This window comes from Mustela lutreola, chromosome 3 (genome assembly GCF_030435805.1).
Source record: "Mustela lutreola isolate mMusLut2 chromosome 3, mMusLut2.pri, whole genome shotgun sequence".
NCBI classification, from domain to species: Eukaryota; Metazoa; Chordata; class Mammalia; order Carnivora; family Mustelidae; genus Mustela; species Mustela lutreola.
The window spans coordinates 102,203,900-102,221,083 of record NC_081292.1 but is presented as its reverse complement, the minus strand read 5'-3'; the positions used below and the strand labels follow the sequence as shown (position 1 = coordinate 102,221,083).

The window sequence follows — 17,184 nt, the reverse complement described above, 5'->3', positions numbered from 1 at the left end:
GAATCTGAATGATAGGCCATCTTAGTTTTCAACTTATCTTAATTACATTATATTATTCTTATGTATTTATTCATTTTGTTAATATTTTCTTTAAGGCTTTATATTAATCTGAATACATGTGGTCCAGAATTTGATTTTGTTAAAATGTCCTTGTTCAGGTTTCAGTCTTAAGATTTTGCTGGCCTTATGGGTTGGAAATATGATTTCTTCCTTAAATACTTGTTAAAAAAAATGCAGTGGTAATAACTTCCATAAATGGAAATGTGAAGAAAAATTTAAATAATTTCTTAGTAGGACTAAAACTACTCATGTTTTTTCTCTCATTCTACACCCATGCCATCTAAATACTCAGATTTATTTGCATAATTGTGTTCATAATATTTTCACATGATCTTTTTGATATTGGTGAGAATTTATATTTTATCTCATTTTGCTCTTGATTCCTTACTGATGATGATGGTGATGATGATGTTGATGATTTTTCTGCTTAGTTACAGAGAGGGACTCACCTTTTCAAATATGACTGAATATGTGTGAAGTGTTCTGCCTGGGATCCCTCCACCACTACATAGCCCAGCTGATGACAGTGGTGGTCACAGGAAAAACCTGCAAGTCTCTGGCTGGACTTTAACCTTGGCCTGCTTGAGCAGCAAGAATTAAGGACAAGGATATTTAAAGCCAGTAGAAAAGCTTTAAGCTGTTAAATAAATCTCACAGCTTCCGTATATCTCAGATAATTGTTGTGATCTCAACTGTCTTCTGGAGTTCAGAAATATAATGCCTCAGAAGCCCAAGGTAGGAACTGACACAAACTTTTGTTGGCTTTATTCACATTTGAGTCTCACTCCCTCACCTCTGCAATCCATCTCCCTAATACACTACTTTTACTATTTTTCATGACCTCTCTCTAAAGAAGCCCAACTTAGAGCAATTTACAGCATTTTTCAAATTTTATCTATTGTGGGGTTATGCTATTAAGAATGTGCATATTTAGAACTGTAACATCTCTGGATAAACTGAAACACTTGATTTTTATATGGTCATTTGCTACATCTATTATAAAGCTTGTGCCTCAGAATCTCTTTGCTCTATGATGGATATAGGTTCATCAGGTATATTTTTTATCTAGTATCTTTTTTAAAATTTTTATATTTCTACCTTCTGGTAAATTTATTTCCAGATGTCCTTTTTAGCAACATGCAATTATTTTATTTAAATTCAATCTCAAAAATTTCCATTTAATTATAGTATTTAGTCAATCAATATTAAATACTAATATACTTGAAATTTAAATATATAATTGTGTGCTAGACACATGTCTAGAAACACAGCAGCCTTTCCTATGGTATTTTTGTCATTTTATCATTTTTTGAATATGTTATTTCCATTAAACAATGTTCTTTCTATAAGCTTAGAAAGTAGGCCCTTAGTTTCTTATTTTCTAATTGATTTTTCTAAGAATTAAAGCATAAAATCTTGATAATGCCTTATCAGCATTCAACATTTTCTAGAACTTTTTTTTTAAGATTTTATTTTTTTATTTACTTGAGAGAGAGCACACAAGCAGAGGGAGCTGGAGAGGGAGAGAGAGAAAAGCGGGCACTCCACTGAGCAGGGAGCCCAATGCAGGGTTTTATCTCAGGCCCCTGGGATCATGACCTGAGCCCAAGGCTGACTCTTAACCAACTGAGCCACCCAGGTGCCCCAAATCTAGTACATTTCTCCTCTTCGCAGGTAATGTAAAACCCTGAAAACCTTTAATTTGTTTTAATTACTTCCAGAATTATGTAATTATAACTTTATTAATCACAGACATTAAATTTCAGAATTTTTATTATTATCATCATTATTATAATTACTGGTGATGTTCTTTCTGTTATGCTCATTTAAATTTACTGACATATTTAGTATTTATTTCACACTGCAGTTATGACCTTTGACCTGGGATTGTGTCTTCCAAAATTAAGCCCTTTATGGTGTCTTTAGTATGGTTCTGTTTGTAGTAAATTCCCATTTTGTTATCCTTTGATGTTTATATTGTATTATCATGAGATATTTTTGCTGGATAATATACAGGACACTAATCTGGTAAGAATTTTTGTTGTTACCATTTTATTTTTATCTTAGTCAAATATTGGTGTTTGAGAAGTAATCTTCTGGTTAAAGTGTTGTTTCCTTAAAGATACTCTGTTTCTAACTGCTTTGAAGATTTTCTCTTTGGTATGTTTTCTCTAGTTTCACACCGATATTTTAGGTATGGATTTATTTATATATATTTTTAAAGACTTTATTTATTTGACAGGGATCATAAGTAGGCAGAGAGGCAGGCAGAGAGAGAGATAGAGGAGGAAGCAGCCTCCCTGATAAATAAAGAGCCCGATGCAGGACTTGATCCTAGGGTCCTGGGATCATGACCTGAGCTGAAGGCAGAGGCTTTAACCCACTGAGACACCCAGGTGCCCCTCTTTATATTTTTCTGTTTAGCATTTACTGGGCTGATGGATTTGGGAGAAATTTGTTTTTTATCTGTTAAGGAAATTTTTCAGATATTAAATCTTCAGATATTATTAAGCTATTCTTTTTCTATTTTGCTCTGGCTAGCAGCCAACAAAAGAAACAAAACCTTCATATAAAAACAGCAATGAAATAAAGTTTTCCAATGACATAAATTAGTTTGGAAGAATATCTTAAGTTACAGAAGAGAATGCAAACTGCCAGTACTTTGATTATGGCCTCATGAGACCCTGAACAAAAACACCAACTTTGACTTCAGACCTAGGAAAGTGTGTGATAATAAATGTTGTTTGAATTCTTGCAGTATGTGATCATTCTGGATCAGCAAAAATTTAAAAAAAAAATGCAGTTAGTGAGTTTGGCTTTATCTCCTTAAACATAATAAGCATAGTTTTTTGTCAGTTTATCATTTGTGTCTAATCAATCTGGTTATCTGTTTTCAAACTCAGGCCAAATAGAAACTCTAAGAGCAAATCTAAAGGAAGCTGGATTTGTTATAAATAATATCACAATGGTCTCATTAAGTCTTATCAGCAATAATTATTTCAGAATATAGTAGACTAAGCAACTTAATTTCTGTGCTAAAATAATTTAGAATCTATTATTTCATGTGAAGTGATCACGTGTCAAAGAAAACATAAATAGAATAAAACAGTGTAGTTGAACTTAATGCATTCCAAAATATAAAATATTTATGCATTTTTGAGTCAATTAAAAAAAACCAGAAGGAATAAATTAAAGAATTAAGAATAAGATTGTTAATCCAAAAATAGAGGAGCTTGAATTTTCAACATAAAACTCTTACAGGACAAAGATTAAAGAGAGACATCTAAGAACATAGAAAGAATTCTGAGTTAAAGGAGATTTGGTGCAAAGATAGGGTAATTAAATAACTTTAAATATGAAGACATTGTGAAAAGATCCAACTTGGATCCAAAAGTTTGTTTCAGAGGGGCAGAGTGTGACTATGGAAAAATAATAATTTCCAAAGCTATCTGTATTCTAATTTCTTTTTTTTTTTTTTTTTAAGGTTTTATTTCTTTGACAGAGACAGATCACAAGTAGGCAAGAGAAAGGCAGAGAGAGAGGAGGAAGCAGGCTCCCTGCTGAGCAGAGAGCTGGATGTGGGGCTTGATCCCAAGACCCTGAGATCATGACCTGAGCCAAAAGCAGAGGCTTTAACCCACTGAGCTACCCAGGCGCCCCTGTATTCTAATTTCTGCAACATATTTATATTATGATACATGGCAAAGGGAATTAATACTGCAATGGAATTGAATTTGTTAATCAGTCTATCTTTAATAGGATGGTAATACATGATTATCCACATGTGTTCAAAGTGAAGGGCAAGCAAAAGAGGAGAAGGTCAGAGAAATGCAATATGAGAAGGTATTAACTCATCTTTGCTAATTTTCAAGATAGATGGGGCGATGAGACAAAGGATAAGGATCCCCTCTAGATACTGGAGAAAGCAAAAAAGAAGATGATGTATAGATGAAAGATGATAGATAGATATAGATATAGATGATATAGGTATAGATGTAGATATACATATCTTCCTTCCTGCCCAGAGATTACAGAAAGAAATGTAGTACTGTCAATGTCCTGACTCTCTCCCAGATTCTTGGTAGTCTTGATAATCAGTACCACTGTTGATAAGTTAATAGGTTTTAGAGCTCCTCCAAAAATCAAAATGTTTTCTAACTCTCTTGAAAAACCTTTTTCTTAGACCTTTGTGATTTTTCTGACCTGACTCAAAGCTCATTCATGAGAATTGTGTTATTCCTAGAGCAATTAGTATGGATTTAGAGAAAAAATAAGTCGGATTCATACACAGGCATACATCCACGATATTGCTGGTTCAGTTCAAGGCCGTTGTAATAAAGCAAATATCACAATAAAGAGAGTGAAGTGATTAATTTGGTTTCTTAGTGCATATAATGTTATATTAAATATAGTATAATGTTTACACTAAAGTATACAATAGCATCATGTCTCCAAGGGAAAAAAAAGTACATACCTTAATTATAAAATACTTTATTGCTAAAAAAGGGTAACCATCATCTGATATTTCAGCAAATCAAATCAGTGATAACTGATCACCATAGCAAATATAGCAATAATGAAAAAGTTTTAAATATTGCAAAAATTAGCAAAATGTGACAGAGAAACAAAGTTTGTAAATGCTGCTGGAAAAGGTGATGCCAAGAGACTTGCTCAGTGCAGCATTGTCAAATCCCTTCAAAAAATAAAAGCTGCAGTATCAGCAAAACACAATAAAGTGAAGCACAATTAAATGAGATATGCCTGTATTAATTATATTTTTAAAATATAGATGGAATAAATAGCAAAATATTTTAAATATAATTATAAAATAACAACATTATTACTATAAAGAATGGATTAATGAAGGACATTATGAGGATAATAAAAAATCTAGAAACAACAGAGTAGTACATGTGATTTCCCAAATTATACATGTGATTTCCAGATATATATATATGAGAGACTGGTGAAAGTAATAAATAATAATAACGATGTCAATATTCCTTAAATTGATCTACAATTAAAATTCTAACAAATTTTTTTGCAGGAATGGGAAATACAGAAGAGCTAAAATTATAAAATTCTTAGGAGATAATAGTGAAAAAACATTAGACATTGGATTCAGCAACAATTTCTTAGATGTGACAGCAAGATCTTAGTAACAACAACAAAAAGTAAATAAATTATGGGGAGCCTGGGTGGCTCAGTCAGTTAAGTGACCAGCTCTTGGTTTCAGCTCAGGTCACGATCTCTTGGTCATGGGATCGAACCCCATGTGAGGTTCCATACCCAGTGCCAAATCTGCTTCATATTCTCTCTCCTCTTCCCCTGCTTCCCCCACTTGGGCATGTACAGGCATTCTCTCTCTAAAATAAAATTAAAAAGTAAATAAATTGGACTAGATCAAAAATAGGAACTTTCGTCCATCAACGGACACTATCAAAAAAATCAGAGTGAGGGAATATTTACAGTTATAAATATAATAAGAGTTTGATATCCAGAATATATAAAAAAAAACTCTTCAAACTTAACAAGAAAAAAATCAATTAAAAATACACAAAAGATGACGAGAGCTTTGTCTACAGAAGATATACAAATGATCACTAGGCATATGAAAAGGTGCTCAACATTATTAATCATCAAGGACATGCAAATAAAATTACAAAGGAATGCCATTTTACATACATTGGAATGATTGGAACGATTATTTTTAATAAAATAAACAATACAGGGGCGTCTGGGTGGCTCAGTGGGTTAAGCCTCTGCCATTGTCTCAGGCCATGATCTCAGGGTCTTGGGATTGGACCTGGCATTGGGCTCTCTGCTCAGTGGGAAGTCTCCTTCCCTGCCACCTCTCTGCCTGCCTCTCTGCCTACTTGTGATCTCTGTCTGCCAAGTAAATAAATAAAATTAAAAAAAAAATACTCACTGGGGGAAGATGTGCAGAAATTGGAGCAGGTACATTGAAAGTAGGGATATAAAATGGTGCAGGTGCTGTGGAAAACCATCAATTTCTCAGAAAGTCATACAGAGAATTACCATATGATCCAGCAATGTCAGTCTTAGATATCCAAAAGAATTGAGAGCAAATGGCACCTGTGCGGCTCAGTGGATTATGCCTCTACCTTCAAGCTCTGGTCATGATCTCAGGGTCCTGGGATAGAGACCCATATTGGGTTCTCTGCTCAGCAGGGAACCTACTTCTCCCTCTCTCTCTGCCTGCCTCTCTGCCTACTTGTGATCTCTCTCTCTCTGTCAAATAAATAAATAAAATATTTTTTTTGAAAAAGAGAAGAATTGAAAGCATGGACCCAAACACATATTTTATACCAATGTCCATAGTAACATTAGTCACAATATCTAAAATGTAAAAACAATCCAAATGTCTGCCAACAGATGAATGCATAAACCAAATGTGATATATAGTACAATTGGAAAATATCATTAATGGCCGTGAAAGGAAAACGAATTTTGGTGTATGTTACAATATGAGTAAACCTTGGAAACATTCTGTGTGACATAAGGCAGACAGACAAGAACACATACTGTTTGATTCCACACATACAAACTACCTGGAGTAGGCAATATGTAGAAACAGGAAGTATATTAGAGGTTGCTGAAGGGGAAGGGAGTTATTGTTGATCAGGTAGAGTTTTTATAGAGGATGATAAAAAAATTTGAGGTATAGATAATAGTAATGGTAGCACAACACTGTGAATGTATTTTCACTGAATTGAACTCTCACAAATTGTTCAAATGATAAAATATTATATCTTGCTGATAGATACATGAAAGACAGGTAAAAGATGTTAGATAGATAAAAATAGATTATAAAGAAATATCTGGAGGTCAGGGAAGGAGAAGGAAAAGGAAGAGAAGGAAAGGAAATAAAAGACGGGGAAGAAAAAGGAGAGAAAGGGAGGGAAAGGAAGGGATTTGGAAGGATCTCATGCTTTCGCACATGAGAAGATATTACATATTAAAAATATCCTTTGTAGGATTCTTATTAATGACAAATACGCTGAATACAATCTAAAACCCCATTGGGGGCCTCTAGTATACCCTCTGAGTTATTTCTGCCTGTCATTTTCTTTGAAAAAAAAAACGGTGAATTGTAGAAAACTGATAGTAATGTTAATGGTGTATTTACATTTAAATACATATAAATTGTATCCATTGAGTTGTAAATATTGACCAGCTTTGAATGTATCTATAAATTAATTTTGGTATATTTGTGTATGCATGTTTGTGTGTGTGTGCGTGTGCGTGTGTGTGTGTGTGTGTGCTAAATTCTCTGAACCAGTGCTAACATCTTAGTGAGTGTTCTCATTCATTGATAAGGTAAAAAAGTGTGATGAGTTTTCATTTTATATGTGTGTAAGAGTCATTATATTACCTTTTAAAAATCATACTTTAACATCATAATTTGGAAATTATTCATCTGAATTAATAAAACTTTGCTCATCTATATTTGTTAATACCACAAAAGTTAAAAGAAATGAGTTTGAGCTGTATATTCTGTTATGGAAACTTATTTAAGAAATATCATTATTAACTAAGTTGTTAATATATATACAATATCTCTATCTTAAAATTTGCATATGTAGAAGCTATGGAAATATGTAAAAGAAATATACATTTACACTATGAACTCTTAACTAAGGTGCTTACATGATTTACCATTTGAACTGGGACATTTCTATGAATTAAAAATATTTCCATTACATTAACAACTATACCAAATTAGTAGGTATAAACTGGGACATGTAGTCACTCAATTGTTAATAATTGTTACTTCTAGGAAAGGTAATGGAATTTTGTTTCTAGTTATCTTAGCATTTTAAAAATAAAAACATACACCTTTATTATTTCTACACTTTTTAAGTAAAATGAAACACAAAAAATGTTTAAATGGTTGAGCTTAAAAATACTGTCTGAAATACAAGTTTGGTTACATTGTGGTTAATAGGTTAAATCTTCAACAATGGGGATTGAGTAAGTGAATTATGATACAAATCTAGGATAAGCTATTGTATAGCTTTAAAAAGTTTCAGTAGTGCTTAGTTATAGAGAAGTTGTTCATTATACAATATAAAATTTAAAAGCAATATATACGTAATATAGAAAGTAGGTGATTCCAAATTAAAATGCGTATCCTGGGAAAAAGGTAACTAATAACTGAAATTTAAAAAACATACTTTTAAGTATGTTTTTACTCATTTTACTTTTTTATTTTCCAAAATTTTCTGCAGTGGTCATTTATCTCTATTTCAGTCATTAATCACTCACACACACTTTTTTTTTTTCTCTACATGGGATAATAGCTATTAACTGTCTTATTTTTTTACTCAAAAGCTTGTTTCGCCCAAACCATTTAGCTACTGAAATAATTGACCAAATTCCATAATCTAGTAAAGTTTTACTAAAGCACAGGAGAAAGAGGGACAGAAGTGAAAAGACATGTGCTGTAACCCTTTCCCATTTGTCCCTCTGAGTGCCTCTTCTTGTCCAACCTAAATGCCTTCCATTCCATGTAAAAATATTTTGTTCATTCCATATCCTCCATCTGGAAATATCTTCATCACCATTGTTCTAGATGACCTTCATGTAATGCCTCCCTGATGCCTTCCTGATGCTCCTGCACCACCTGATTCAGTTAGATCCAACCTAAATTACTCTCATAGCATCCAGCTGTTACTCTTTTCATAGCATTTTCCATATTGTCCTTTTAGTGTAAGTGACTTTCAAGTTTTAAACTGTGAGATAATAAAGGGCAATGACCATGAGTCTGCTTTTATATTTTTGGTTCAAAAATACCTCACATGAGTTTCAACTTCTGGTGCTGGATTGAATGGGCCTTTGAAATGACTAGCAGATCTGGAAAAGCAAACCATGAATACAATTTAATCCCTCAATAAAAATAATGTGCCTTTTCTTCTAGAAGTGCTTACCCTCCAAAAGATAACTCCCCTGCCTTCCCTCAAGTACTAAATAGCTTTTTTTTTTTTTCTTTTTTTTTTTTTTAAGTTCTCTTACCCCTTCCAAATTATGAGTGTCCCTACTGGGCAAAGTTGGAATTAAGTCCTAAACACCATCACCAAATTATCATAGCAGCTTCATTTCTAAGTCTGCCACTCAAGAACAAGATAAATCTCTCTGATGGTTTTGGATTCCGTTGCCTCCACCACTCTGATGAAACTTTTGGATGACTTTTCAACATTTCACTTCCTTCAGCTCACATAACAAACTAATAACCAAAGTGAAAGTGGATTTATTTGGTCTATCATTTCTGTTCTGATGTGTATTTCTCAGCAGCGGTATTCCTAGTGACATACTTCCAAGAAAATATTGAAAGTTGCTCTTCAGGTGAAAGTAGTTCTGAAATAAGCTTAGGAAAAAGAAATCTAATTTTTAGAATTCAAAAGAAATATGAGTGATGCCAGGTATAGACGATGGCTTACATTCAAGGCTTAAACCAATGAATATTCATATTCTGAGATTCTTTAGAAACTTAGTATTCTCCTTTTCACAGAGATCCTCATTTAAGAATATGTCATAGGAAAGACCAGTGTGAGGTCTCAGCATGCCTGGGGGAAAATGTTTCTAGTTATGGGGGCTTTTTAATCTGTGCTTGTGATTTATCAATATAGCCTAACCAAATGCTTTATTAATTCAGAAGGTGTCTTGATTTTAATTTATTTTATATCTTTTATTGCTCCAGCCAAATACTTTACTAATCATCACATGTGTTTCAACGATAGAAGCATACATTAAAATACTTGACAGGCTGCCCATTAATCTACGCATTGTGGCCCACTGTGCACTTTGCTGATGGAATTTCACATTTTATAGACCCTTCTTTGAATTTTGATGATTTGGTTCAATATTGTTAGCAGAGAACTTGCCTTCTTGGGAATGTATTGCCCATTAAAAGTGAAATGCTAGGGTGATTGGGATGTGTTTTGATTTAACAATTGAGTTTATAATTGTATACACTTCAGTAACCACAGAGCTTCCTCTGTTGAAAGGGACTTTGGCACTTGTGTATTTATGTTGTAAAAGAGCTTGCTTTCTTCTATTTTTAGACCCCAAACTGATGCAAAATCTTCTTTAAGAACAAATGAATAATATTTATGGATATTTTAGAACATATCTTTTTTTTTCTTTTTTAAGAACATAATATCTCAAATTTTAGGGTGCCTGGGCAGGTCAGTTTGATTAAGTGTCTGACTCTTGACTTTGGCTCAGGTCATGATCTAGGGATAGTGAGATGAAGCACTGCATTGGGATCCATGCTCAGCATGGAGTTGACTTGGGATTCTCTCTCTCCTTCTGTTCCTCTTCGCCACTCACATACTCTCTCTAAAAAAAATAAATAAAATCTTAAATGAAAAAAGGAATATAATATCTCATATTCTACCATGATATGTTAAATAAAGCAATCTTCAGAAAGTAGAAGTCAAAAGAGAAAGAAAGAAAGAAAGAAAAAAAGAAAGAAAGAAAGAAAGAAAGAAAGAAAGAAAGAAAGAAAGGAAAGCTTAGGATAAAATGCTGAAAATGGGTTCTAAAAGATTCTAGGTGCTAGATTCACACCATCATTGACATTATTAGCTATCTTCACTGGGTAATTTGCTCGATAAATTCAGGAACTACACAACCAAACCAAACCATACTAAAACAAAACAAAATAAAGAAAAATAAACAGCTTTATTTGACTTTTTTTGGTTTCCAATTGTGATGCTTTTAAATTTTGCATTTTCCTTAGTCACTTTAATCTAGAATCAATACAGCCTTAATCTTGTATATCAGCCAACATGGAATGACCCCCATAGTGTTCATAAATATTTATTCAACAGCTATTTCTTGAGCTCCCTACTATGTATTTATCATTTGGTAGGATACACTGTCCTCAAGGCAGTGGTTGGAAGACACATATGAGAAGTTGAGAAACATAAACAATTTATCAGAAGTCAGAGTATGATTTTTTCAGCAAATTTAGTGTAGTGGAAAAGGCAACACAGACAGAGCTTGAGGGAAATTAGTATCAGCAAAGGATTATTAAATGTATCTTCTGTGCATTTTGAGTTCAGGCAAAGCTGCATACAACTCACAGCCCTATAATCACAGAACTATGGGGCCCAGAGAAGGCTTTAAAATTCCTTCATTGCCTCAGTTCCCTATACGTTGAATTTATGCAACAGATCACTAATCTGACTTCACAGATTGTTGGCAGGTGTAAAGGATAAGAGAGACACTGTGAATATAGTGTATATTAAATATCAGATACCCAAATGTAACTTTGGTGATAAATATGTAACTTCGTTAACACAAATACTAAAAAAGAAATGTAGTAAAAAAGAAAGTTAATAATGTATTTGTATAGTCAAATGATCTCCCACGGAATAGATGGACCTCACTTAGGTCTTGAAAGGACAGACTGGTTAATGAAATAAAGGTGTGTATGCCCAAAGGAGAAGAAAAATCATAAGTGAAGGGTGGGAAGTAAGACAGTGCATAGTGTATGGGGGATCAAGAGTGTATGAGTTCATTCGAGATATCTGGTTATATGATAGAGTGGATTTATTCTAATAATGTCAGCTACCCCAAAATGGGGGAGGGTGTCACTCAATTTTGCAGGTTGCCATTTTTTAAATTTGGACTCAGAATATGCTGGTGTATTAGCAGGTTTCAGATGAATTACAAACCATTAATTGCTAACAGTTAATATGATGACATTTTTGATAATCCAGTTAAAAATGAGAGAATTAGGATCAAGATATAGGATTTTGTCATATAATCCTACTAAATTAGTATCGGAATTATTGCAGAGGCAGTAAAAAGGAATAAACCAGTAACAGGTATCTGAATGAAGTTGAATTTAGACACAGAGGTTGGGAACATGGAGGTCTGGGAAAAGGACAGCTATCTTTCATTGTTAAATATTTTATTTCATTTGAATAATAGATGAATATACGATTTTTATAAAAAATTAACTAACAAAATAAATTTTATTCATAATAATATTAGATAGGCTTTTCTTGAGGAAAAGTTATAGCCAGTTATGAAATGTAATGAGTAAGCCTGAATATGTTCATAGAAGAGGGTCTCATGATTGCCTATCATTCCTTTTGTGTCACCAAAAAAAAAAGTTAATTAAGACTCTGGTTTATAGAAACATCCCATACAGTCAGCATATATGCTGAAAGCATGAAAAATGCTTTTTCTTCAGTATACAAAGATATTTCCACTATAGCCATGAAGAGCATTATGTAATGATATTTTTGCTAGGGAAATTTCTAGACTTCATGGTTTCATCTTGCTTAAGAACAGAATCCTTTACATGTCACTATTCTTAGGTTCTTACAAGGTATTTTCCCTTCATATTCTTCTATATCCACAGCATGATATTAGGGAATATTCACACACAAACACACACACACACACACACACATACACATGCACATCATACACCCACACATACACACACAGAACTCTATTTTAAAAGGAAACCTAAACCTAAGCCCCTAAAATTATAGAGATGTCCTTACAATTTTACCATACATTTTAGGCTATGCCTTCACAAACCATATAGCAATAATATGTGGGTTCTTTCTTAAGCTAGTGAACCAATAAGCATGCAAAAAATTTTTAAGCAAGTGCCTAAATGTGCAACAATTTTGCCATGTCTCTCACCTCTCTCGGAACAGATATGGTTATAACTAACCATTAAGAACATTTCATAGTTCAAAATCCAATCAAGTTTATTTATGGAACCATCAGTATATTAACACACAAAAATTAATCTTTCCCTCCTTCCTAAATACCACTAACTATATGCTGATGTCCTAAACCTGACTCAGTCTCAGTCTATTCAAATTGGTCCCTAAGCACAAAACTTCTTACATGAAAATTTGGTCAGTTCCCTGCTCAAAACCATTTAATTGCTCAGAGTTCTTAGTTGCATGAATCTGTCTTGCTTAACCAACAAATAATTGAGTATAAGTTTTAGATAAATAACAGAATAAGACAAGGAGACTCAAAAAAAGTTGGATAGGATAATAGGTGTGAGCCAAAGTAATTCTGTTCTTGCAGACAGTGTTATATATACTTTAAAGGTATGGAAATGGATATTCATGACATTGGCACATATATTCCCCTGTACCCTGCTACAAATGGAATGGAAGTGGTGAAAGTGCCACTTAGACCTCAAGACTTCTAAGCTATGGCCCAGATCTAGAAGGCACAGCCTTCCTGCTTGGTCTATTGGTGGCAAAGTAACTCACCTATTCAACCTTTTCCCATCTATGGCTAAGGGGAGATATCCATCCTCCCAGAGTGATTTGGGATACATGAGACAGACATGGTCATAGTACATCCCTCAATAGAGATACTGGTATCTAAGAATTCCAGGATGATATTCCAAAAGCAGTAAATCAAATGCCTGCTGATGAGGGTTACAGTAAAGATTCCAGAACTAGATTCCAACTCAGCCAACGTTTGTCCACTCCAGGAATTTCTACTAAAAAATGTGGTAGGACTTCCATCAGGCTCTGCAAAGACTATTTCTCAGCAGCCACATTCTGTTTTTTAATCCATACAGACTGGATACTCAGGCAAAATTCAACCATACTGGACAGACTCCTAAAGAAGCCAGAGGTACTGTACTCTAGACATGTTATATCAACTACTTGAACTTCTAGCCTCCTCTGAACTAGGGTACCAAGAATAAGATTAAAAACTTTCTGCATATTTACCACACATAGTCATCTCCTCTGTCTATTAGCTGCAAAAGGAGTAGATCCCAGGTTATGTTAGCTAAATCTATCTCTGTGCCTGATCATCATTGCTGAGTCCTTGGGCTGATACAGCAACATCTGACAAGTGGCCATCCACACATCCTTTGGGAATTCATTCAGGATGTTTTTTCTTCCTGGATGCATTTCTAGTAGCTAGTATGTTAGTATTCTAACCTGTATATTTCATCATGGCTATTGTACTAACCAACAGTCACCAATATTAGTAATACAGTGGCTGTGAATCCTAAACACCCCCAAATCTTTATGCTGTTATACTGACAATCAAAACCCCAGTTTGGTGGGTCCATTTGGTCAAGACAAAAGGAATCTCTCTGCATGCATTGCTTCTATTGCATGACATAGGCAGTAGCTTCCTTCAATACTATCCATAATGGAAAAGAGGCCCCCCATGAGGAGGAGCAGCTAGATGATAGAAAAGGGAATGAGTTAGTGAATCAATGAATTTTTTGACTCCAATGTTTCACTGGTATATAAAAAAAAAATGACTTCCTGACTCTCCAGTGCTTTCACAAAAAGATGAAAACCCTTTGCCTAGACTTTAGGGCTTTTCCTACTATACATGTTGCTTATCTCTCCAGTCGGAAGGGCATTGAACCACTAGACTCTTGGTATTTACCATTTAACTATAGAACTGCTTATATTTTAAAATAATGTATTTGGTGTAAATTATTAGTCAGTGATGTATTTTTCAGCTTCAATGTCTTTAATATTTTCCTGATCATATCACTTAATTTCCCTTTTAAGAATATTAGTTAACTCTCCATATCTGAGAAATTGGTAAACAGTTTCATACACATAAAACCAGGCAAAATGGAGATTTTTTCCAAAGTAGTAAGATGACTGGTAACAGCAGACTGAGATTTCTTACCTGGCAAAAAGTGAAGTAAGTACAGTATGAGCATGATAAGGTCAAAGTGAAAGTGAAGACCTCATTAGCCTGGAAAAAATGATAAGTACAAAATAGACATGTAGGAAATCTTGAGGACTAACATTCAATTTCTTTCTTTCTTTTTTTTTTTTTTTTTGGCTATTATAAAAGTTTATTTAACCAAAAATCTCAATATGAAAATGCACATGATCTGATTTTTATATTGTAGTATAAAACAGGTACTATGGAGAGAGGACATGTGGAAGCAGTTGATTCTTCTGATGAACACATCCATTGTTTATATTCGTTCTAAGGCTTCTAACACAATGATACTGTTTCCTCGTATTACCACCATTCCAATATTGTTCTGTTGCCCACTAGTTGCCATCTCCACACATTCATCTATCACAAGATTCATAAACGGATCGAACCCCTGCAATATTCTTTGAACATGTCTGCCACCATTTAATTTCAATGATAATTTCTTGTCCATAATTTTTTTCAACTCGGGAGGGTGAGCTTTGCTCATGGTGTCTACTGCGCGAGCTCAAAGATGCCTCCAAACGGAATTCGTGGCGTCCCTCGCGCTCCCGTGGTAGGCCCGGCATAACACTCAATTCTTAACTGACTCTCAGTAAGATTAATTCAAAGAAGTTTTAGTATGTAGAATGAGCCTTGACTGCTCAGAGTGATATTTTTAGTTCCACCGAAACATTTCAAGTTTGGAGTTAAATGAACAAAGATATTTAGAATGGGAATCAATTTCCTAATCCTTATTACCATGATATATTCTTAGCTATTTCATTTCCAACCTCAAGTAAAGGGTTTTGAGAAGTTCTGGTGTTTGCAACCCAAACTTTCCGAGATTCACTAACATTAAAAAAAAAAAAAAAGTCTTCTGAGAAGGAGTTATCCATTCTTCTGTCATCTCAAAATTTCCTGTGTTCCTCTATTATCAAGCTATTTTATTCTGCTCTGTAGCATAGTTGTTAAAATTCTGACCCAGCCATATTTTCCAGCATTTTTTCCTCAATTAAAAGTAGATAACAATCCTGTTTAATAGAGTTTTTGTGAGATCAATTTTGGTGATCTATGTAAAGTACCCAGCACACTGCCTTGCACAAAGTAGAGGTCAGTGATTTTATTTCCATCCTCTTGCTTCCTACTTTATTCTTTTTTACAGATATATTCTTTAACCTACTTAGCCACCCAGGTGCCCCTACAGATATATTCTTAATGGAAGATACAAAATCATATGCTATACTTTCCACTGTATGAGTTGAAATAGTTTTTGCTGATTGGAGGAATTATAACATGTATGAGTGTCAGAATTTTATAAACAAGGAATTTGAGGCCTAAAGTAATAAACAAGCTAGCCTAAAATGGCTTGACAAACCAATGGCAGAACCAAATTCTGATTATGTTTTTTTCTGGCATCCAAGTAATTGTTTTTGTTAATGAATTAAATTATTAAAAATATTAATAACTGCTATTACAATATCTCTTTTCTTTATTATCTCAAAAACATCTTGTAGGCATAGGAGTATTCTAGTTCCTTATCAAGAATTATTAGTTACTTTAGTAATACTCATAAGTCCTAGCATGTGCTGGAGTTCTCTTCTTGATTTCCACTGTTTGACTAATGTAATGTTTATTTATATGATTCATAGCTAGTTAACCACAATAATATTCAAAGTAATGAGTAATTATTGGTATTTAGTAGGAAAGCACAAAATTACCTAGTTCTGACATTGTTTCACAATTAGATATCAGTGTTTGCCTTGATACTTTCCAACTAATACTAAAAGCCATATTTATATAATTATTTTTACCTGCATTGGACAAGATTTATTTAAATATCTTGGTGTTTCAGTCTCTTCATCTGCACCTGAAAAACGGACATGATTCCATCATACAGTTGAAAGAAAAATTCTTAAATCATGTGTTTTACAACCCTAGTACTGGTTAGAGAGCACTGTACATGGTCAGTGATGGTCATGCCCTTCTTCTTCCCAAATAAGCTTCATTAAGCTAGAGAGGTTTCCTGTCACTACAGAAAGGTTGGAGGAGTTAAGAAGTGAGCTTCAAAGTAATTGCAATTTGATCATCCATTGCCTAAATGTCACAAAATCAAAATAAGTACTTTTCTGCACTCAGTATTATCTGTAGCATATCTGCACACCTGATATAAACTAACTTCTCTAGGGCACATGTGTGCTTCTTTTGTTCTCTCCTCAATGGTCTCTACCACTGTTGTGTCAAAATAGATAGGTACAACGAATCTTTCTGGATGTGATTTCATTATGGGTATTTTTCCTTGTCCATTATCAAAAAAAAAAAAAAAAGAAAGAAAAGAAAAAGAATCACCATTAACTTTAGAATAATGTGTTAGCTTTATAAATCCAGGAAAAAGGTTTATTTAAATGATAAATGAACGAA

General features: G+C 33.7%; 1 protein-coding gene and 1 pseudogene across 1 annotated transcript; both read right to left on the bottom strand.

Annotated features, from left to right (window-relative positions):
* Positions 1-13,368: 13,368 nt before the first annotated feature.
* On the bottom strand, positions 13,369-14,164 carry LOC131827900 (sorting nexin-19-like; annotated as a pseudogene).
* Positions 14,165-15,006: 842 nt separating this feature from the next.
* Positions 15,007-15,346, bottom strand: LOC131828083 (small nuclear ribonucleoprotein G-like). Its single transcript, XM_059168933.1, has one exon. The coding sequence runs from the start codon at positions 15,272-15,274 to the stop codon at positions 15,044-15,046; it is 231 nt and encodes a 76-aa protein (XP_059024916.1). The 5' UTR covers positions 15,275-15,346; the 3' UTR covers positions 15,007-15,043.
* Between the last annotated feature and the right edge of the window lie 1,838 nt (positions 15,347-17,184).

Coding starts and splice junctions, on each gene's coding strand:
- LOC131828083 (XM_059168933.1), bottom strand. CDS start 15,274: ATGAGCAAAGCTCACCCTCCCGAGTTGAAAAAAATTATGGACAAGAAA.